The sequence below is a fragment of the Cydia splendana genome, chromosome Z, assembly GCF_910591565.1.
Source record: "Cydia splendana chromosome Z, ilCydSple1.2, whole genome shotgun sequence".
Lineage (NCBI taxonomy): Eukaryota > Metazoa > Arthropoda > Insecta > Lepidoptera > Tortricidae > Cydia > Cydia splendana.
In genome coordinates this window covers 24,588,579-24,612,915 of record NC_085987.1, presented here as the reverse complement: position 1 = coordinate 24,612,915, position 24,337 = coordinate 24,588,579, and the positions used below count along the sequence as shown (strand labels likewise).

Below are 24,337 nucleotides of genomic sequence, written 5' to 3'. Positions count from 1 at the left end.
GCCAATTACTACTTTGTTGCCTTTGGTGTCGAGACCCTCGGTCTGTGGGGCCCGGCCGCTCAGAGTTTATTTAGATTTGGAGAGTGGGTTGATGTCACTGGACTCACTGGGGACAAAAGAGCTGGCAGCGTCCTCGCTCAACGGATAAGCATTGCGATATTTGCGATTCAGCGAGGGAATGCTGCCAGCATCATCGTTAACCTTTTCGACGCCGTGTCAAACACAAAAGCTGTCACTCGGACGCCACGTCACCCAAGTGTCAAAACTGAAATTGAACTTTATGCATATGCACGTAGGTCTATGTTGAGTATGTTGCTCTGTGGTCTGTGACCGATTAATCAGTCTTTGGCGTTGAACCTGCGGTGCGGATATATCGGTCATTGGCGTCCAAAAGGTTAACTTGAGGCTGCTACTCACTTTAGGCCCGAATGAGGTCATTCTTCATTCTGCACGCCATTTTCGTAGAGACACAGATTGGCACCAATTATTTTATAAATTAGTCGAACAACGTTCAGTAGGTTTTGAAAGAAAACTTCTTATATAGTTATATTTAGCACAGCACAGTTTATTTATAACAGCCTCGAGTGATTCTATTAACATATAGAAAGGATCTCTGTAAATACTGATGTGTTAACTACAATGCTATTTGCACTACCAAGACTGTCCTAGGATACATTTACTTGTTGATGATATGTGAATGACATTATTGCGACTACTAACCAATTTGCATCATTGTGGTATGAATAAGGGTTCAAAATAAAGGCTCCCCGTTAATCATAATTATTTAGATTTTGAGCAGTGAAAAGCTTGCAGATTTTGCCTAAAGAAAAAAAAGAATCACTGCTGAGAGATTCACGTAACCGCTGTCAACTACCATATCCCCACTTAAAATTTAATAACATACAAAATCGAAAACTGCTCTCATTAAGACCAGAGAGTGCTGCTAACTGTAGAAGTTTGTTACTACACGACCGTTCATAATTGCAAATTATCGCTCGAAACGTAGTAGGTAAAAAATAACTACTAATAAAAAAGCCAAGATTCTAAATAAAAATGGCTTAACGCGCTTATTCCGCCATCTCATAACAGGTTAATCACACGCCTAGATTTCGATTTTGATGACATTTTACATGTACATATTCTATCTATAGATCATCTAAACGGTTTTATTAGCAGCACAGCGGTAGAGACGGTAATTTTAGTTGGCGTCTACGAAGTACTCCTGTGCAGCCTTGGTGTCCGGCTTGATGGTCTTAGAGCCGGGCTTCCAGTTGGCCGGGCACACTTCGCCGTGCTTGTCCGTGAACTGGAAGGCTTGGACAAGGCGAAGAGTCTCCTCCACGGACCTGTTTGATAAACTTATTAAGTATGTATACGTATTTATTTTAGACATGTGTTGCAGAAAGGTCTCAAAAAATTTAAATAGCACTCGAAGTTTTAGGAGCATAAAGGAGTTTCCATTTGGTTGGAAATAGAAAATGTTGTTGCCCTTACAAAAATAAGAGGTTTTTAATAGTATATGTGGATTAACGCAATTTTGGGAACTTTCCACCAGACAACATTTAAAAGTATCTTATGAATCAAAATTTAAAATTTAGTTTATAAAATACGTTTTTTAATGGCTGCTAAGACGATTTATAATACACGATTCAGACAGACGATTGATGGAGATATAAATGAGCAATACATATTAGATTATAACTTATTAGACAAGATTGTTCTTATCTTTCAAAGAATGATTTGCAATTGATAATACCAATATCTACTGATTTACTATTCAAGGTTCCCGACAAAATAGCGTCGAAATTTAGAAAGGTAAAGGTAGGCAGATGAAAATTCATCGGTTTTAAATGGCCCTATAATAAGGATAAACGCGCAAAACTTAGATGGCGCAACAATCTTTTTAGGGTTCCGTACAAGAAGGGTAAAAACGGGACCCTATTACTAAGACTGCTGTCCGTCTGTCTTTCTGTCACCAGACTGTATCTCATGAAACGTGATAGTTAGACAGATGAAATTTTCACAGATGATGTATTTCTGTTGCCACCTAATATTAAAAATGAAAACTGTTCTAAATAACACACCAAGGGTTCTTTCAAAAAGACAGGTATGCAGATGAGCAGCTCTACAGACTTGAACTTTGTAACTGCTAATAAAAGAATGAAACCGGCTTCGATAACACGTGTTAAAAGGCCAGGTTATACACTAAACAGTTAAATTAAACAGGGGGTTTCAGTTTACTACTCGGCTGTCGCGGAGCGCGGGAGCAGTAAGCCTTATTTTATACGAAAACACATGCTATGCCTACAAAAAATGTTTATATTATGTGCTTATGCTTATATACATAAGGACTAACTATGGTAAACAGATAATGGATGTATACATTTATGGTTATAATAAACATTCATCATTAGCCGCCTCAAGCCTATAGGCCTAGTGAGCTTTCCCTACCCTACACCCAGGGAGACGTATTGTTGTTCCCCACCAAAGATTGATAGGAAACAATGAACTCGACCAATTAACGTCGGTGGTTTTTGGTATCTTTTCAGGGAATGTTAAAACGTGTTATTCTTCCTATTTATTTGAACTCTTAAGGCTAGGTGATTTATAATATGAATATAAAGGTAAAATATAAAAACACTTACAAAACAATAAAAAATACATATGTATAAACACATTATAAAAAAACCTAACCTAGGGTGCCGCCGGCAGCGGGGCTTGGCCCAAGCTGCCGGTGGTCAGGGCCGCAGAGTGAGGAACCGACGTACTATACGCGCCGTGTCCGAAATTACCGCCTTCTGCATCTGATGATCTGACCCTTGATCCAACCACCCAGCGAGTCTCTCTAGGTGTTGGTCGAGACTCTTCGCTATGAGAGCGTTCGCTGACACGACTATCGGAACAATGTCTAGGTACGTGTTATTATTATAAATTTCATCGCATTGCGTATGTTCTGTCTCACTCACCGTCCGACGGGCAGGTCGTTGACGGTGATCTGGCGGAGGTTCTGGCGGTCGTCGATGATGAAGAGCCCGCGGAAAGGGATGCCGGTCTCCTCGTTCAACACGCCGTAGTCGCGCGCGATGCGGTGCGTCTTGTCGCTGATTATTGGGATGTTCATCGGTCCAAGACCTCCTGGAAGTTCAGATAATCGAGGTGAATTTTTACACGAACCTGTGTTTTGTGGGATACTAACACCTGTGTGTGTACCTACCTGTATTTCGCAGGTTTGCGAACCACGTACATACTATGTTTTTTGGATACAGTACATGCAACGGTTACGGTTACGGCTCGCTAATGAGATCCGGCTTAAAAATGACGTTTCGTTTGTGCAATCTGCTTGATTTTGTACTATTTTATTTCAAGATAGATCCTTAGTTTGCAAATTAGGCGATCTACTTAGTAGTTTTCGAAAAAGACAATCCGACTGCAACAAGGATAAAATATAAATATTACCCCTTTTATATATGCGCTAGCAACATAATTATATGTTTGAAGTCGGTTCATTTGGGCTTATGGACATAATTTAATATTTTCCCTCAATTACTCATGGATCCAACTGGATTCGACAAAAATGGGACCAACATGGAACTAGGCAATTAGGTATACATACTTGAAAAAAAAAATCAAATCCGTTCACAAGTGACGAAGTTCTAGACAAACAAAACAAACACACAATAAAAAACGTTCGAATCGATAACCTCCTCCTTTTTAAAGTCTGTTATAAAACTTATAAAATGCACGCTTTAAAGACAACGGGAGTCATAAAGGGGCCCACTGATTAACAGTCCGCCGGACGGTATCGGCCTGTCAGTTAGAACAAAATTTTGACAGTTCCGAACAACTGACAGGCCGATGCCGTCCGGCGGACTGTTAATCAGTGGGCCCCTTTAGACAGCAAACTTTAGAAAGTTTTAAAGAAAGATTTCAACGAATTGAGAACAGTGTTGTGAATAACGCTTATTTTTAGACTTAAAGTCTCGAGTCTTCAAGACTCGTAAGTCTTGAAGACTCGACTATATTTGAGAATTGTATTTATTTATTTTACGCGTATGGATGTAAGAAGTCGTCTTTGCCGCCTTTGAGGCGTTAAGCCTCGAGAGTCTTAAGGGTTCGAGTCTTTAAGCCTCGAAATGAGCGTTATCCACAACACTAATTGAGAACCATCTCCTTTTTGTGAAGTCAGTTATAAACATACCTTGCTTGCGTGGCGTGTTGATCCAAGCCAAGTGCGTGAAGTGGGAGTCGGTGGAGGCGGCGATCACTTCGCACCCAATCTTACGGAAATCATCAGCGTGCTCCGAGAACGCGATGATCTCAGTAGGGCACACGAAAGTGCTGAAAATATAATATTAGGTTTAGTAAATAAGGCCCTATTAAATTTGTTTGTATGCTCTTGTTTACGCCGTTACTAAGCATACTTTCAAAAGAAACGTACCTTCTGCTACAATAATTTAGCCTACTAAATTCAAAATAACATATACCTGTTAATTACTCCTTTTGCCTACAAAAGGAGTAACTAAGAGGTATTAGGTACATGTTATTTTAAAACGGCTTGTGTGACAATTTACCCTACTCAATTATATGGTGTAACTTGTAATACTTATATTTTAATACAATGTGTTTATATAATCACTATGTTATATAAGTGTGTTCTAGAATTATCTACTAACGATGCCCTTACGACATTTAACCTCTTCACCATAAAACTGTGTTTATCAATGTCAAAACACCGCGTTTAGTATAAATAACTAAATGCCGTAATACTATGACGTAGTGAAAACCAGTTCTCATCTGGTCATATTTCTACCGAAACATTCGGAACTTTATTATTAATTTCTTACAAAAACAGTTTATGTCCAAAATCTGATAAATACCCTTAAATTTTTAGTAACCTAATAATATAATAAATAGAATACCTAAACTAAGAACTAGAAATTAAAATTAGCAATGTTGATACTTACAAATCCAGGGGATAGAAGAAAAGGACTACGTATTTGCCTTTGTAGTCGGACAAAGCGATGTCCTTGAACTCGCCGTTGACCACCGCGGTGGTCTTGAACTGAGGGGCGGGCTTGGTCAGCTGGAGGGGCATCTTGTTAAAGCTGCGGCACAAAAATATCACTTAGTGCCCTGTAGTGGCTGCATACTTTACCAATATTATACTATTGTGTTAATAATACTGTATAACCGCCTAACCCCTTTACTCAAGACATGTCAACAGTAGACACAGCGTTGACCAGATAATCTGAACATTACAATTTTCCGAAAAGAAAATTCTTAATTCTTGTACATCCCGTAAGTTTGTCTATCTGACCTGACTGGAGTTTTCCTCTCATCTACTCGAAGGTTAGCTGGAAGAGATCCCTTATAGGGTTCGCCTTTGTACTTCCATTACTGTAATTTATTTTTGTAAACCTGTGTTGTGTACAATGAACTATGAAGTTATTACAACTACCTACTAACTACTACCACTATTACTACTACGTACCTACTAAGTAGGTACCTACTACTTATTTTGATTTTTTTTTTACTTGTAATGAGATACTGATACTTAATAGTCATAAAACTTTATAAAAGATCTTGTTAGGGATATAAACATGAGGTTCCAATGCATTCTAATCTAACCTCATCAGTTCCAAAAGCAATTTTTTTGTTTTTAATTTGGAACATTCTATTATTCAATAAAAGTTCATAAATAAATAATTAATACAATTTGGAATGTTATGTTCAATTACGCACTTACACAAATACACAGAGTCTCACCTAGGGTCAGTTGCACCAACCACATTTAACGCACTGATTAATGTCAATCAACTGTGTAGTATGAATCTTCCCATACAATAAAAATTAGCGAACGCTTTAACGGTGACAGACGGTTTGTTGCAACCGACCCTTAATGCAATAACATATAGGTAGGTATTTTTTACCTACAGCAGAATTATAGGTACTATTTAAACACGTAGATAGATAAGGATAACTGTTGTAATCGACATCATCATAGCTTATTAGACAGCCCAGCCAGTTGGGTACCTACTAGACATGTGCGCCGATGGCAAAATCGTCGGCGGCGGCGTCCGATGATTTTTTGACCGGCGGCGGCGGCGTGATCGGCGTGAAATCGGCGTGGCATAATTTTTGATACTGCATGAGAACGTGGTTGTAGAAACTCTATATTAAAGCCTTCTGAGTAATTACTAGGCTATCCAAAACATATTATGTGTGTTTTCTAAATTATTGCCGAAAATTATATCCCATCATGTCACTTGGCATTCTTGGCAACCATTTCTTACCATCCTAACGGTTACCAACGGTATGTTTAAATATTAACATAATAAGGGCAATTTAAAACGCTACATTTTAAGGAAGTATAATGACTTTGTAAGCGTAATACAAATACATATATAACATAAAAAGATTTATTTATAAGTTAAGTCGTAACTTTAAAAAATCTATATTGGCTTTTCTCAGCCGCTAGCGCCTCACCTATGATTTGTTATGAAATAATGATGAACTACTTTACGTCTATCTGAACTGAAGTTTATCAGAAATGTTTAGTTAGAATAAAGATATCGTCGTTGTCGAAAGTAAACGTCTCTGGCAGGTTGATTCGCTCAACATAATGTCTTAGAAGTGTCCCGTGTCGCAAGGCACTTGCAGCCTGCAAGTGCCATGATATAATATATCATATGAAGACCATATCTTCATTCTAAGTAGAAAACAGTATGTTTACGTCCTAGAATATGAACCTGCTATTTTCTTGATTTTAGTGAATGTAAAACAAAATGCGTTCTATAAAAAAGCCGTGTGATAAAATAAGTATCAAATAATAACCTGTGATCCAGAAACTAGGTCTTGTTTAAATTAACGCTAAATCGTAATCACAGCTAACACCGCAACGACAAAAATGATGCTAATTTGTTTCACTGGCAAATTATAAGCGAAAGCTTCATAAGGATCTTTAAATTATACCTCTGACACTATCTTCTCACTACGCAACATGCAATAAGACACGATAGGTATTAAAATTTTCCACGCCGATTATACGCCGGTCAAATTTATCGGCGGCGGCGGCGTGGAAAAATCGTCGGCGGCGGCAGCGCGGCGGCGCGGCGCACATGTCTAGTTACCTACTCCATTTTATGAACTTAAAAATTTGTATAAAAGGCTATTGACGTCTCTACTCTACTACTAACCTAACTACATAACTAATTAAATACTGTGTTGCACAATACTAGTCAACATTGAGTAACACGGTTGATTAAAAATCAATAAATGATTCAGCACTTTCTGATAAATGACTAATAAATTAGCATGATGTTTCAGTCAGGTTTTAATGGCCTTATTTGCTTAGCTGCGAGTTTCCACATTTAAATATCTTGTGACACTTTCAGCCATTAAACATCATAATTTTGTATAGATTGGCGGATAAACGTTTTAATAACAAGCATACAGACGCCCTCGTTATCTATAATAATTACTCTAAATAGGATAATTAAACATATCTGAATCTGTACATGCTTTCTAACGCCTCCACAATAGTCAGCAATATCAGCATTAGTAGCCGTACCACGAGTTGACTACTCCATCTTGCTCGTACCATGTATTGGTGCGATAGAGGGAATGCGATCGAGTTCAGGCAGTCGCCAACGAATTAACATAACTATTAAATTATAGTACATTACGATACAAGTACGAAAAATAGGAAATTCGCAACGAGTAGCGAAAAAAATAATACGACCGAAGGAAGAATGCCATACATCACTTCTGGATCGATTTCTATCAAACATTGCTAAGAACCACCGCAAAGAAACCGCTGTCATGAAAAAAAAAACCCTTTGGAAAGCTAATACGATGCCACAGACAGACATTGACGTCACACATATAACACCCCTCTTTTTGCGTCGGGAGTTAAAAATGCCAACTCGTGGTAGCCGTGCAAATATTACTTATCTGAGCTACCTAAATATTACTTTTCGTTCTTATGCATCTGATTTGATGGCGATTATACCTGTCTAGACGCCACAGATAGGTAAGCAATCATTCAACCGATAAGCGGCTGAATGAAGATATGGAGTTAGACTAAGTCCCTGTTCATTGATTAATATTTCCATGACTACGTTATAGGTATTATCTATGTGTAAAGTTACGTTTAAACAGCTGTGCTTGATAATAAATATCTACGGGATAGCAAACGAACCTATCGTGCATTGGTTCCAAGAGTCGTAAGTAATGTTCCGGGGGCACTATATACACCTCGTGTAACGTTCTGGAAGTATTCCATAGCTGAGCGAGTAAACTTCCATCTCCGCGGTACAAGTTCTCGGTGAGAATCCCACAAGTTAGCATGTTAGTCAAGATTGCTTCGAGTTTATTGACCCTGGGAAATGAGGGCATTTGACAATGGTTTTGTTTTCGCGGCTAAGGTTCTTTAACGCACCAACGGACCGCCAACTGACGCTCTCTAGGCATTTCTGCTTTAACCGCTATAATACAAATCTGTTGCTAGCTTAAGATTCTTACTGTAAGGCATAAAAAAATCTAAAAACTACTAAGTTCAATCAAACTTTAATCTAAAACAATCAAGAGTAAATAGGTATTTGTCTCTATTGTATTTTTGTCCCTAGTTTTACTGCAAGTTTAATGTCTTCGATAGTTCCATCACTTTCTTATAAAGATCAATAAAAAAGCGATTACTGATATAGCTCACGACTGTACCGCAAAGGCTACAATATAAGTAGAATTTCTTTTCAAATTACACACTGGAACATGAACATTTTCACAATGTGGGTAGGCAAGGCACAATGGCACTACTTTTTGCCTTAACATAATATCGTATTTCAGAATTCTATTTATATAAATACCATATAATTAAAATCTAATTACGGTACTTATCTTTAAATTACTTAATCTAGTTTGAGAGGCTAGTTAGTTTAATGAAATGACCGATTTCAGCTGTAAGAAGTAGGCAACTACAAATAAACTAAATTTTTATCATTCATAGAAACTTTTGACGAAACGCTTAGCAATTTCTACTGCTGACTGTACCTAGTTAGTTACACTAATTGTAATACACTGGGTTAATAAAATTATGTAGGCTACCTATGGTGATAAGTTACCTAGGTACTATATCTATTTCAATTAGATGAGCGAGCTAATTCAACGCAGAGATGGCATTCGACTTTTGTTATATCAAACTAATGTCTATAGGTATATATAGTTAACAACTTGAAGTAAATATATAGTACCATTTTTATTAAATACAGTTGTTGCAGTAAGTTAAATACACATAACAGTATAAATACAAACATAATTATGATATGATACTCTAGAAACTACCTTTCAGACAACAACCTGACATGTGACCTGACCTATTCTAACTATTGTACTACCTTACTACTACCTTCTATCTTAATATTATAATCCAACACTGCAAGTATTGCTATATAAGACAGGTAAATAGAACCTCATTGAAAAAGGTCTCATCATGGGCATCAGGTGTTCTGGCCTGTTCAGTTCTAAACTGGTGATCTCATCACCTCGACAGTAACATTTCTGGTCCATAGACATCCTGGCTGCTAACACTTCTTTATTTGTAACTGTAATCATTTTCACTTCATTTAAATAGACCATACTTATTTTTTTCTTGAAAGATGATCAAGTTTTTATGGGTTCATGGGCAATTAGGTCCTAATCCTGAAATCAACATAATAATGCTAAGCTAGATATTTCTCTTGATTACTTTTTTTACTTTAGTTATTCATAGATATAAATACCTACTTATTATACAAATACTTACTAAAATACATAGAAATCACACAGGAACAAATATCTGTGCTCATCACACAAATAAATGCCCTTATCCGGATTAGAACCCAGAACCATTGGCTTCATAGGCAGGGTCACTACTGACTAGGCCACACCGGTCGTCAAACATTACATGCAGTGTGATATAGCAAAACAATGGCGTCCTGTTTCGTAGAAGAATGATTAAATTTTTATTTTCTAATAGTAACCACATTTGGAGTTAGTTTATAAAATGATTTTAGAGAAGGAAAAACATTTTTACCAATTTCAAACCTAAGACAATCTGTGATTCAATATTCTACAAAAAAAAAGATAATTGACAAATCACTTAAGGCAATCTAAAACTCCACATAATGAGATAAATCTTATGGTGCAAATTTCTAGCATTTAAAAAAAGAGGTAAATATTATTTTTGTATACCGAGCTAAAAAAACCAAAAACAGGTTTATTAGCCTTAAAACAAATATATATGTATACAACAGAACCTATTCAAGCAAGACAAACGTGTGACGATTATGTATTTATTGAAATATACCGAGAAAATAATATTTTTTACACCGTGGAAATTAATGCATTATCTATGATAGAAAAGAAAGACAAGAAGAAATAACAAATATTTCAAGCATAGATAAAAGCATGACAAACCAAAAGATTCATAATTATCTTTCTGCATAGTTATGAATTTATGATTTACTAGACACATTATAGTAAAAAATAATTGTATTTACATAGGAAGTTCATTTTTTAAAGTCAAGTAACCTATAAGTACATATACTATTTAAATAAAAAGCAAATAATGTTTTCTGTGAAACATGCTACCCCCGACACCACAAGAACAGTACCTTTGTGTCACTGTCATTATTTTTTTGGCCACATTGCTACTGGCTTCGGTGTCAGATTCACTTCGGTGTCTTTTCCTATCATTAGATTCTGAGGGCATCATGAACGTCCTTTTCAAAATAAAAAAAACGGCTGTACTTAATATTTATATTACGAAATTATTACAATTGGCAAATGTCAAGACAGTCTTATGGGCTATCAAAATTTAACCAAGTGGGTACATCTAGAAATACTCAAACCGCTAGATCAATTGTGTCTTCTAGACAAGAAATAACTTGCAAGCTTGAGCCAAGGTTACATCATTACTCATATACCTTAGTGGGATTATTTTAACGGTTCGTAACGTTTTTCTCAATGTACCTCAAACCTCAATAGACTTGCAAGAAGGCAATACTTTGATTTTAGAAAAGCACGAGAACCGATAATCTTTATAACACAAAGTAAGCCAAATCTACAATGAAAATAATCAAATAACTCACTCAAGTGTGTGGGAAATATACTAGAAGACTCCAAACAAATCACACGATCTCCGCTTCGAAAGTCGGCGTGCAAGTGACAGATACGACAGGCGACAGGACGCAATAGAAAAAAACACGACGGTTCTACTCCCTCCACACTCCACGTACCGGCGCGGCGTGATTTCCTCCAGCAAACAAAAAATGGCGCTGTACAATGTTGCCAGGTCGGGCAGTAATTAAACTTCACTTAAAAGATGAAAATTATTTGCATTATTATTAATTTACGCGTGTAATCCTAATCATAATTATTATACTGTAAAGTAAATGTGTAATTGGTTAGGTAGATCTGTTGGAAAATAACGACACCTATTACTTACTTACATGCAGAGTTTTACTTACTCGAATGAATTGGTTCATCCGGCTCTTGCGTCGTTCACAAGTTTGTTTAGAGATGGCGCTGAAACTAAATTCGTAGTAAAATTATCTTAGGAGTAAAATTGTTCAATATTTCATAATTTCATATTTATTGGGTCATAGAATGGATGGTTCCGTTTATAGCTTTATTCAAACTGTATTTTTCTATTGCCGCTTTAATTATATTATTCACTAAGGGGCACCATCAAAGATATAGGAATAAAGAACGAAAAAAATGTACTTACTCGAATAGGGAATATTAGGCAAAGCTCTGCGTAGGTGGCACCTTTGTGGCACATTCAGTAATCAAACCACATTGACACATCACACGTCACGTCAATCACATGGCCTACCGCGAAACAAGAAAATCGAAATTTCGTTATCTAATCTCTCTATCACTCGCATATTCGAGCGATAAAGAGGCAGATAACTAAATTTCGATTTTCGCGTTTACCGGTAGGCCCTTGTTAACAAACCGCCTTGATGCATCAATGTCATATTTTATTGTCTGTGAAAACTTGTCAAAAAACAGTTTAAGGCACAGTATGTATACGTTAGTCTATGAATTTACTGAGTCGGTAGTGCTGCACTCTGGCGGCAGAACATTGCAGTAATATCCCCTATTAAGACAACAAGTCCTTTGTGCAAAATAAAAGTATGTAAGTACTTACTTACATTATTGCAGAGGCCGGTAAATGCCAATAGGGAATATTAGGCAAAGCTCTGCGTACCTAGGTGGCACCACTAGCACATACAGTAAACAAACCTCATTGACATCACCAATGACACATCATGCGTCACTAGGTCAATCACATGGCCTACCGTGAAACACGACAATCGAAAGTTCGGTTTGTGCTTCTCTATCACTCTTGCTTATTCGATCGATAGAGAGGCAGATAAAGACATTTCAATTTTCGCGTTTCGCGGTAGGCCACCTATAAACTAACCGTCTTGGTGCATCAATGTCATAATGAAAACTTGTCAAAAAAACTGTCTAAGGCCTAGTATGTATAAGTTACTCTATGGTTTACTAAACAAATTAGTGCTGCACTCTGGCAGCAGAACATTGCAGTAATACTCCCTATTCGTATTGATCGTTCAGATCCGATTTTCCGCATATCTCAATTTTCTATATGGTATCGTAAAAATGAAAATACAAACCGTTATTCTCAAAATCACTTAAAACCTGTCATCTTTCATACATAGAACGCCTGTACGGATAGGATGGTTCTTAACCACCTGCGGAATTTAACTAAATTGGAACTAGTAGTTCGCCACGAACTGAGAACTCGCGGTTCGCCATAAATTATATAGAGCGATTGACTTTGTTGCACCTACTTACTCGTATAGTTTGACATAAAATAGTAGAATTTTTTTTTCGGTTCTGTGTGAATCGCGGTTCAAACCTAACCTAACCCACTTAACGGCGCGGTGTACGGGGTTTGAGCGGGAGGGGCTAGTAAGTTTGGCATCATTATACTTTATACCTATATTTTATGGTAGGTAATCATAGTGGTTTATTTAGCTTAGGTATCAGTGTTTTTCCGGGTCAAGGTCCGAGTCCGGGTCCGGGTCCAGTTCCGGGTCCAGGACCAGGTCCAGGTCGAGGTCCAGGTTTAGGTCTTGGTCCAGATCCAAGTCCAGGTCCAAGTCCGGGTCCAGGTCCGGGTTCATGTCCAGATAAGAGCCCGGATCCGGGTCAGGTTTGGCTCCAGGGCCAGCTCCGTCAAAATCGAAATTCGAAATCGTCAAACGTGTAGTCATTGAAGTGGTTTTCCGGGTCAAGGTCCGGGTCCGAGTCCGTGTCCTAGTCCGAGTCCGGGTCCGGATCCGAGTCCGGGTCCGAGTCCAGGTCCGAGCCCGGGTCCGAGTCCGGGTCCGGGTCCGAGTCTGGGTCCGAGTCTGGGTCCGAGTCCGGGTCTGAGTCCGGGTCCGAGTCCTGGTCCGAGTCCGGGTCCGAGTCCGTGTAGGAGTCCGGGTTCGAGTCAGGGTTCGGGTCCAGGTCCGAGTCCAGGTCCGGGTCCGAGTCCGGGTACGTGTCCGGGTCCGAGTCCGGGTCCGAGTCCGGGTCCGAGTACGGATCCGAGTCCGGGTGCGAATTCGGGTCCGAGTCCAGGTCCGGATCCAGGTCCGAACCGGATCCGGGTATGAGTCCGGTTCTGGGTCAGAGTCCAGGTCGCAGTCCAAGTCAAAATCGAAATTCGAAATCACCAAACGTGTACTATGCGTCGTTGAAGTGTTCTGTTCTGGTCATCATCAGCAGTTCCACTTCATCAAATTAAATTAAAAAAAAAAAAAAAAAATGCGACAGTTTTTAATGTAAATGCTTGATTTTATGATGAAAATACAAAAAAATCTATACGTATGCCTCTATTATTTGAGGAGTTCCCTCGATTCCTCATGGATCCCATCACCAGAACTCGAGCTTGACAAAAATGTGGCTTAAAAACTTAACTTGCTTAACAAACATAACGAAGAGGAAAAATCGCCAAACGAGGACTATGCGTCGTTGAAGAGTTCTGTTCTGGTCATCATCAGCAGTTCCACTTAATCAAATGCGACAGTTTTTAATGAAAATGCTTGATTTTTCTGATGTAAATACAAAAATCTCTATACGCATGCCTTTAAGATTTGAGGAGTTCCCTCGATTCCTCATGGATCCCACCATCAGAACTCGAGCTTGACAAAAATGTGGCTTAAAAACTTAACTTGCTTAACAAACATAACGAAGACGACAAATCGCCAAACGTGAACTATGCGTCGTTGAAGAGTTCCGTTCTGATCATCATCAGCAATTCCACTTCATCAAATGTCACTTTTTTGGATGTATATGCTTAATTTGTTGATAAGAACCCAAAAATCACTATAAAGACTGTATCGTTAAGTATAAATACAACTTTAAAGAGGTCTAATTCGATTAAAACATATACGTTCTGAATTCAAACTGATGTCAATTTATACTCTTGAATATCGGCTTTGACTTATGATATTTCATTTTCCTATTAGTCGCTCTAATCTGAACATGCGAGGACTTTCAGCAGAAAAACGGAAATCAATAGTGGACAAATGGTGTTCTATAAAAGGGATCACTTACAGGAAGCTAGCTAAACTGGAAAACGTTAGTGTTGGTGCAGTCCAAAATGCGATCAAAAAGTTCGGCGGAGAGTATACTTTCGCCGATAAACCGAAATCAGGCCGGAAACCAGGACCTTCAAACCGCGATTTGGATAGAAAGATTGTAAAGGCATACAAAACCAATAAGGAGGTGTCTGTACGTGATTTAGCAAAAAAAATAGGTACGTCTGTTGGTATGGTCCAACGTGCCAAGCAAAGAAACAATTTAAAGACTTACAAAAAGCAAAGGCAGCCTAAACGAAGCCAAAAACAAGAAAGCTCAGTAAAATCAAGAGTCCGAAAACTATATGATACTATTCTGTCCAAGAAAAATATGTGTGTTATAATGGATGATGAAACATACGTGAATTTAGATTATAAATCACTCCCGGGACCACAGTATTACACAGTTCGTGATAGATCTGTTATTAGTGACTCTGAGAAGTCAATTTTCACGGAAAAATTTGGCAAAAAAGTTATGGTTTGGCAGGCGATCTGCGAGTGTGGCCTAAAATCGACGCCATTTTTTACAACCTCTACGATGACGGCAGATATCTACGTAAAGGAATGCCTTAACAAACGTCTTCTACCTATGATTAAAAAGCACAGTGATCGAACTCTATTTTGGCGCGATTTGGCATCTTGCCACTATGGGTCCAAGGCTATGCAGTGGTACAAAGAGAATAATATCAACTTTGTACCTAAAACTAAGAACCCACCGAATTGCCCAAATCTCAGGCCTATTGAACGTTTTTGGGCTATAATTAAGGCTAAACTGCGAAAATATGGCCGATCTACAGAATCAGAAACAAAATTTCGTCGAGATTGGAATAGGTTGACAAAAACGTTTAACCAAGACGCTGTCCGATCCCTGATGTCGACGTTCAGACAAAAAGTCAGAAAATTGGCTAAAAATCAATAATTCTATTGTGCTAAAACAAGTTAATTTAGTTATGGCATTATACAACGCAGTTTAGCACTTTTATTTTATTTATAAATATATGCAATTATAAAAAAAAGCCTGGTTTCTTTGTATTTATACTTAACGATACAGTCTTTATGTATGCATTTAAGATTTGAGGAGTTCCCTCGATTCCTCATGGATCCCATCATCAGAACTGAGTTTTGCAAAAACGGGACCAATCTGTATGCATATATATACAATCAAAAAAATATTTTTTTAAATCGGTCCAGTAATGACGGAGATATGGAGTAACAAACATGAAAAAAAAACATACAACCGAATTGATACCCTCCTTCTTTGAGATTTGGAAGTCGGTTAATGAGAGCGCCACTTTCTACGTAGCTGTCATATTTTTGACGTAAAATGCTTACACATGGCATCAATTTATAGTCTGTCAAGCCATTTCCGTCAGTAGAAAAAAGCGGCTAAAATATGGAAGGGGCGCGAAGAGTTATCGACCCATAGAAAATTTGAATATTGCGCCTTTTTCTACTGACAAAATTGTTTTACCGACTATAGTATGGAAATTGTAGAGTTCCATTTTATTTAATTTCTACTATTTTATGTCCCACTATAGGCCGCAATGGATCAAAAATCGCGTGGATATATTACAAGGTCTGTGGAGCCCTTAACTGATACTGTATCTGTGGTAAGCCGAAATATTTCCTGTCAAATACCTATATTATGTTTATTTTTATCTCGCTAATTATTTCAAAATGGTAAATTTAAAAACGTGCAAGCCGAGCACTTTCATTTGATACCAAACTCGACCATACTTTCTTGCAAAAAGATGACCAGAATAGCAAGACCCCTCACAAATAGCTTTTTAGCCTTCTAAGGTCTTCTAGCTCAATAACCCCTTGATCGAGCCTGCTCATAATTTAATGACTAAAATATAATGCCCTCAACTATATGTTTACCCAATTTCATTTAAATTAGAACAAATCGATACATTTGGGTTCAATTGGCGTAAAGGACAAAATGCTACTTTTCAGGAGACGCGAAAAACTGCGATTTTTTTTAAATTTTGATATATTTTTGTTGTTTATCGAGCTATATTTTTGATGTGTATTAGAAAAGTACTCAAAATGTTAGTCTATTTAACCTAAAATAGCAACCATGTCTATAAAATACTATAAATGAAATAGGAAAGAAGTTAATGTCCTTTAAAATTGGTCAAAAACAGTACCAATGTCCTTTGCGCCCATGAAATTTTTGATAATTTTGTGAATCTTGTTTATTAAGGGGTCGTAAGTGACGTTCTCAGACTATTTTATTCCAAATTTGGGGTGTATTAGTTACCAGCCACGGTACACATGTTAACTGTTTTCAGCATAGTTTACTGTTACGAAGCTTAAAAATGTATTAAACGGTAGTTAAGTATGCTAGGTATATCCCGATTACAGTTGTTATTAATATTTTTCTGATAATACAGTAAAAATAAAGAAAACACAATATTTTTAACCAATTATATAATAAAAAATAATTATATGCTCAAAAAGTTGCTAATATTCGGGAATGAAGATAAAGTAAACGTCCCAGTGCTTAACACTAGCCGCCTTATATTATAACAATCATAACATAACAGCTTTTAATCATAACAAGGGAAGTATTAGATCCGCTAACTATGATTAGAATTAGCATATCAAGCATTTGGACGTTTACTTAGTGAATAAACGTCCAAAGACTATAATTCAATACAGTAAGTTGTAATAGGTAATAATACTGTTTCAATATTTCAAGATCTCTTATTTCAAAATACGATACATCAAGATATTTAATCTAAAAGCACTATTAATTCCTATATTATATTCAAGTTTCTCAAGTAATGATTTATGTGTTATTTAGTCCCCGTTACCTATAGCTGCATTAATTTCTGATTTCAAACACTTAAAAATATAGTTAGAACGATTATGAAATAATTAAGTAAGTAAATGAATTAATTAAAACCGATTCGGTTATTAAGTATTAATTACCACTTCGTTCAGATACGTTTCAAGCTTTCTAATGTGCTTAAAACGATTTTTTTTTCAACGAGTTATTGTAGCCGAGCTCAAGCAATTGAAGTGCGTAATTTAATTATTTGTATAATTAAATTACGCACAAACAACCACTTCCACCGCTCAGGGACGGATAATAAACAGTCATAACATAACCCTGCGCTGGTCAAGCTGCATGCCCAATGAGAATCGGGATAGTGAGGCGATGGGCAGTCGCTGATACACCTGTCTTGTTCTCCTAATCAACAGGAAATGCGAATCGGATAGGTACAGAGTGTATTATGCACAGGCTAGTACATTGTCGCAGGACTATAAGAGATTCCACTGCGAGTACAACAATGATAGTTGCGGACAAAACACTGAGCTGAGGTTTCATTACGTTACATTTTAGTAGTAAAGGACCCATAAAACGATTTATTTATTTGGCATTATAGACCTTTACTACCATGAATAAAGATAACAGGGGAAAAAGCTCTTAGCGTAAATGCTTTCAAATTTAAGGGCAAATATTACATTTTAGTAATAAAGGTCCCAGAAAACAATTTATTTGATATTATTCTCCGCTACGTCCATGTTATTTGTTTTAAATTTAGAGTTTAGAAACTAATTTGAGGTAGTAAAAGACACAAGTATTAGAAAAGTCCTTTACAACCTTGTTCGCTTCTTATACTTATTAAAAAATATTTTTAGAGCGGGTCGTAGGGCAAGGGCAAGTACAATAATATCAGTAGTAAAATATGTCCTTTACAACCATCTTGACCATACGATATGAAAAATCATTAAGACAAATGAAGGGCTTAAAGGACGACAAAAGACATGTAAGTCATTTACAACAATATTTATATTTAGCGGTAACCTTTACAATCATATCTTTGAACATCTAATTTGTAACTGGTCATTTACGCCCCTTGAGCTAAGCTGTTTTTCCAAAATCATAGTAAAAAATTGGGTCGTAAAGGCCACTTTTTAAGATATATCGAAATTTTAACTATACAGAACGATAGCGCTTGGAATTCTGAACAAAACTGTATATATAACTCATTTTCGCCAAAATGTCCTTTACACCAATTGAACCCAAAGGTATCGAAATTTACTTAAGTTGTTGAGTATCAAACTATCCTCTGATAGTTCAGCTTAAAAACATCGAAATGCCGGGACGTGCCCCTAGCCAGCCGCGTGTCCCAAGTCGAATGTAAGAACTTCGTTCGCTTCGCTCGCTCGTTCGAAAACGCTTTCCGATTTTTAAATTTAACGTTTTTAAAATTTTTGCGGGACCTGGAGATGGTATGCATCAGACTTATTTAAGGAGACTGCTTATATATCGCATCTATTCGTAGCCGAGTGGACTGCCAGCTTTTTATATGACACTAGTGCCAAAAAAAGTTTGAGCAAGTTAGATAAACTGCAGAATCAGTGAATGCGTACAATAGAGGGATTCATTATGTTAAGAGTACAGCAATACCGCCGCGAGCACTCAAAATCGGTTCTGGAGGCGAAAAAGGAAGCCATTATTAGTCGAAATTCATGAGTACCTCAAATCGGAAGTAATGTATTCAACAATTAGAGATATTTTCCTTAAGCACGTGGATCAGCAATGTGGATTTAAACGGGGTTTTAAATTATAAGATTAGTAACATGAATATACCTAAATGTCAATGTGACCGAGTCAATTTAAGAAAAACATGTACCTACTGTGTACAGAAAGTTTACAAAATTATTAACATACTTGCCTTTGCTGCCAAACGAATATATACCGGAAGGGTGGTTAAGCGTATTAGAAAAATCATCGCGTATAAATAACACCGAAAAATGAAAAAAAAAAATACTTCGAAATTTTTTGGATGGGTGTGATTACTCCAAATATTTTGGATGCTCCAAGGAAACATATCGAACCACCAACCACTTGGAAGGGTGGCATAATAGACTAAATAAAAAAATTATCGAAGAAGCCAAACATTCATCATTTTTTAATGATATTGAATCTGTTGTTATAAGGGAATTTTTAAAGTATAAAGTAATTTTTTTTACTATGGACCTGTAAAATTGTTTATAAATTGTATATCAGTTTTAAATAAACCACTATAACTTTTTAAAGTTTACAATTTTTTTTTGCACTAAATCTACGATGAGGGTAATTTATTTCGTAGTAACGTAGGGTAGACCGGGGACAATAGAAACACGTCATGATTGAAACAAGTCAAATTTCTCGAAAACTATAATACCTACGCGTCTGACGCAACACTCGGTACACGCGGTCGGCCGTATTTGAATCCTTGACCAGTAGGGCTCGAGCGACGGTGCTAGACAGGGGTGTCCACGAGCTAAACTAGTTTCGCGGTAAAAATTGAGAAATATTTATTTTATGCTTGCGAACTTTTAATGAGCTCATTGTATGCAGAGGTAGTGATGAAAAAGATTAAAACAGATATAATTACTTTCATTGTGCCGAAGATATTCGAGTGTTTCAATTGACAGTCATGTGAGGTCAATTGAACCATGCTGCCTCATTCTCTTTATTAAATTATTGTAAAAAAAACTATGGATTATAGACCATCCAAATACATTTCATTTAGGAACCAGATAACTAACCTTAAAATATTTTGGGCGTACATCTTTCTACTCATAAAAATATAACGGTTACAGGCGGTTAAAGGAAAATTGTTTCTATTGTCCCCGGTCTCCCCTACTATGCGACATATTGTCGCTTGATACTAATATGCGGTTTGGTTGAGGTGCAGAAGCGAAAGATAGTGCGATTTGAGATAATATTATAAACGAGCAATAGGCCTGATGACAAATTTTGAAAACCCTTTTAATATCGTCGGTACACTTGTATTAGTTCCGAAAAACACTATATTTCAGTTATACTCATAAGATTTAACATAGATAATTGCATTTTATTATAGCTAGTTTAAACTTCGCGCGAAAACGCCTCGCATGCCATTTGTGACGTCATTATTTAGTTGGTGGTAGGGTGGTAGATATTGTTTACATACTTACAGTTACGAATTTCCCTTGAATCCGAATGATATTGTTAATTCAGCACCATATATTACGATTAGGGATGATAAATACATTACAAAAATTTATCACAATAACTCATTTTACACAAAAACTCTCACACGGTTGCAGTTTAAGATGAATTATTTAGATACATGTACATTTTGAGTGAAAATCACCGAACGCCGGTTTTACTTTTTAATTTTTCATTTTTTCTAGTTACGACAGCCAACATGGCAATGATAGTTCCATTCAGCCAAATAATTAAAAATGTTTGTTGTTGAAATATCGTATTATTTAGCATTTTATTTAAGTAATAACAAATAGATATCTACTTTATATCGTGTAATAATATTTTTTGGACGTAATAAATGTTTAGTGGCGAAATAACATTTTTTTTGCACCTTTCGAACTCTTTGGTGCCCACGTATAGATTTCGGTCAATGAGGTTGTCTATGTTGCTCTAAGAAATATGTTATGGATTGATGACGTCACTGTTTGGAACGTTTCTGATTGGCGTTTCAGTAAAAATGGCCGATTGGAGAATTTTGCACTTTTATTTTATTGAATATATTAATAATCCTTCAGTTTATACTGAGATTGGGCCATTTTTTAGAATCATATTAACATATATGTTTCGTTGAAACCATTATTTCCATGATTCTTTGTTACTTGCAACAGGCCTATTCTTGTTTATTTACATGTAGGTATATATATATTTCGGGGATCTAAGAAACGGCTCTAACGATTTCGATGAAATTTGCTATATGGGGGTTTTCATGGGCGATAAATCGATCTAGCTAGGTCATATCTCTGGGAAAACGCGCATTTTTGAGTTTTATATGTATTCCGAGCAAAGCTCGGTCTCTCAGATATAAATAATTGAAACTTTGAACCTAAAAGAAAACTACCGATTTTAGGCGTTTAATTCGTTTTTGCAACTTTGTTATTTTAATTTATAAAGTAACTTTGCTTAATTCTTTTTTACGTAACGAGTTAGTGCATATAGTGCATGTGGCGGCTGATGTGGCGAACCTTTTTCGGTTGACTTGGCTAAGTCAATGATATACCTAGGTGTCACTTTAATTGTCTAATATATGATATTCTTGCAATGTCAGAATAAATATTAATACGCTTTAATTTTACGTGATTAATTATTTCTTTAATCCTAAAATAGGAGTCCCACAACTGGTGACCCCGATATAAATTTATCGAATATTGTGTGCTATATATAAAATATTGCTAGCAAATTATACAGAATGCCTGATGTAGGAAGTAACTGTGATCCGGCGGTGTGTTGCGTTAGCGTGAAAATTCCACCGTTTTGGCCAGACAACGCGACGTTATGGTTTTCACAAATAGAAGGCCAATTTGAGGTTGCAGGAATCACTTCAGATTCCACCAAGGTTTACCATATTACCGAAGTCCAAGACATAATCGTAAGTCCGCCGACCGATAACAAGTACGCAACTTTGAAGCGAGAGCAAATTGCCCGTACATCGGCATTGCGTAGTGAAAAAATCAAACAGATTATGACTTCGGAGGAACTCGGGGACAGAAAGCCGAGCCAGTTTCTGCGCCACCTGCGTAACCTAGCCGGCTCCGGGTACCCAGACGAATTTTTACGCACAGTATGGTCAAACCGACTACCTTCTTTGCTGCAAAGCCTGATTGCCATGCAAGATGATAATGTGTCTTTAGATAAATTAGCTCAAATGGCAGATAAGGCGTACGAAACTAACTCATTGACTACCCCTCAAGCGTCAGTCGCGTCAACATCTTCTGTTCCGCCTTCGGTTGTAGACGAGTTAAGCCAGAAAATTGAAGCCTTGACTACGAGAATCGAGGCGATGTCAACATCTTCGCGACGCCGCGACTCTAGACCGAGAACATGGGCCCTAATATATTGATATGTCGCTTCATTCTACCCCTTATAAATAAGGCTATAAACATGATTTTGATCATCACAGAAATAGTCGAGCATATAGATTTTCATACCCAGATTCGGCCTGGATTAATAACTTTTTTTTTCGATTTTGTGGCTTTGTTCGTTAAGCCATAACGCAGTCCAATTTGCTTTCGTTATAATAGAACTTACTTAGAATCCGACTTTCTCGGAATTTAATCTTTAGCGAATTAGACATACTCAGTATTAAACTTATTACCAATAGGACCTCATGTGAGTTGGACGATTCGAGAATCTGACTAAACAAGAAACTGGAAAAGTCAGGATTGAACCTATTCCGAATTTGGTAACCTCCACCCAAACCATTAAATACGCCTGCTTAGTTTACTATAAGTACTTCAGAAATATCCAAGAAATATACCAGTTTTCGCACATATACGTGTCTACAAATGCATGTACATACCATAAATAAAACATTGCTCGTGCTGAACGTCAACCAACAACTCCCAAAAATAAATCCAATACTCAATATTTACCAATACAAGTTCCAACAGGGCAGCGCCACCGTGGTTTATTCTCTAGTGGTGCATAACCTCCATAACTTTAGTCTCGAGGGAAGAACAAAACCTGATCGGGTTATCGAGTTTACGGAATACGGGTACGAAAAATGAAGGCTTCGCCTCAAAATGTTGCAGTGCAGTTATGCCGGTATTCAACTGTCCAACAATAGTTATTTATTTTACAAGGCGGCAAAGTTGTTGTTTAACCGCTCGTGCTAATATTAATTTTAGTTTTAGTTTTAATCTTTCCCCTTTTTTAGTTTTATGTAGTTTTTAATTTTAGCGTTAAGGCTTTATTTATTATTGTTGTTTATTTTACAATATAATTATTAAATGTAAAGTTATTGATTCAACTAAATATTTTACACCATACAGAGCTGCATATTCTTCTGTATGTATATAACTTCTGTATAACTTTTTAAATTGCATAGCGTAGACAATAGGCAATTAGCTGCAGAATAAAGTAGGTACGGCTGCGGTCAAGTAGAACCAATGCCTATAGTAAGTACTATAGGCAATATAAGTGTAACGGTGCGTGTAACGAAACGTTACACTATCAACCTTCATACTACTTCTGGCACCATACAAATTCTAAATTCCCTTTTCAAATTCAAATCCTACTCCAAATTCCATTAAATGATTTTATTTTCAGTTCGATCCAATACTTCGATCAATAAACAACAACTTTATTCTAACAGACTGTACCCCTTAAGTTGCTAAATACGACCTAAAGCCTTAAAACTGTGATTTTATTAAGTGAAACGTTTACATAAGTGCTGTGCGGTACTAAGTGCTCGTCTAAGTGGCCCTGCACACCTTCCAGATACCTACATTATCATCAAGGCACATATTGTAAGTCATATTAACTTCTAACCTTCTATAAGTAAATTACGAAAGTGTTTTTATACATATCTGTTAACACGTAACCTGTATTGTTACAGGAGCCTTTTTATTTCAATAATAAATACCCACTCGCCCTGGTTCCTGCCTTTTGATTACCTACCATCATCCCGGTGAGGTTCCGCCATCAGCTGCCCCCTCACAATAAGTAGGCATTGGCTCAAATAATATATTTACTAAAGTTGTCCCATGTACATACATATACCTATATGTATGCAATGTGTATGTAATGCTTCCTAATAAACGTCAGCAAACCTAACACAAACTAGGTACTTATTCGAAATTATGAAAGGTCATTTGTCATTTATCAAACTTCGGCCCATAATGTTTAAAGTTGACTTTGAAATTGAAATTGCAGCGATTAACGCTCATTT

At 36.9% G+C, this 24,337-nt stretch overlaps 1 protein-coding gene and 1 long non-coding RNA gene across 2 annotated transcripts in view; both read right to left on the bottom strand.

Annotated features, from left to right (window-relative positions):
* The window catches only part of LOC134804924 (uncharacterized), a 421,906-nt gene that overhangs the window by 149,513 nt on the left and 248,056 nt on the right, over nucleotides 1-24,337 (bottom strand). The gene's annotated exons all lie outside the window — the stretch shown is intronic.
* Nucleotides 545-9,599, bottom strand: LOC134804879 (peroxiredoxin 2). The gene is made up of 5 exons (XM_063778186.1): nucleotides 9,467-9,599; nucleotides 4,965-5,105; nucleotides 4,199-4,338; nucleotides 2,967-3,135; nucleotides 545-1,346 (listed from the first exon to the last, which is right to left on the bottom strand). Exons 1-5 carry the CDS (start codon nucleotides 9,568-9,570, stop codon nucleotides 1,199-1,201), a joined length of 702 nt encoding a protein of 233 aa, XP_063634256.1. The 5' UTR covers nucleotides 9,571-9,599; the 3' UTR covers nucleotides 545-1,198.

Excerpts from the sequence above, each read along its gene's own strand:
- LOC134804879 (XM_063778186.1), bottom strand. The coding sequence starts at position 9,570 with ATGTCTATGGACCAGAAATGTTACTGTCGAGGTGATGAGATCACCAGT. Across the intron at positions 4,339-4,964 it reads TTCTTCTATCCCCTGGATTT|CACTTTCGTGTGCCCTACTG; the intron begins GTAAGTATCAAC and ends TTATATTTTCAG. Across the intron at positions 1,347-2,966 it reads AACGACCTGCCCGTCGGACG|GTCCGTGGAGGAGACTCTTC; the intron begins GTGAGTGAGACA and ends TTTATCAAACAG.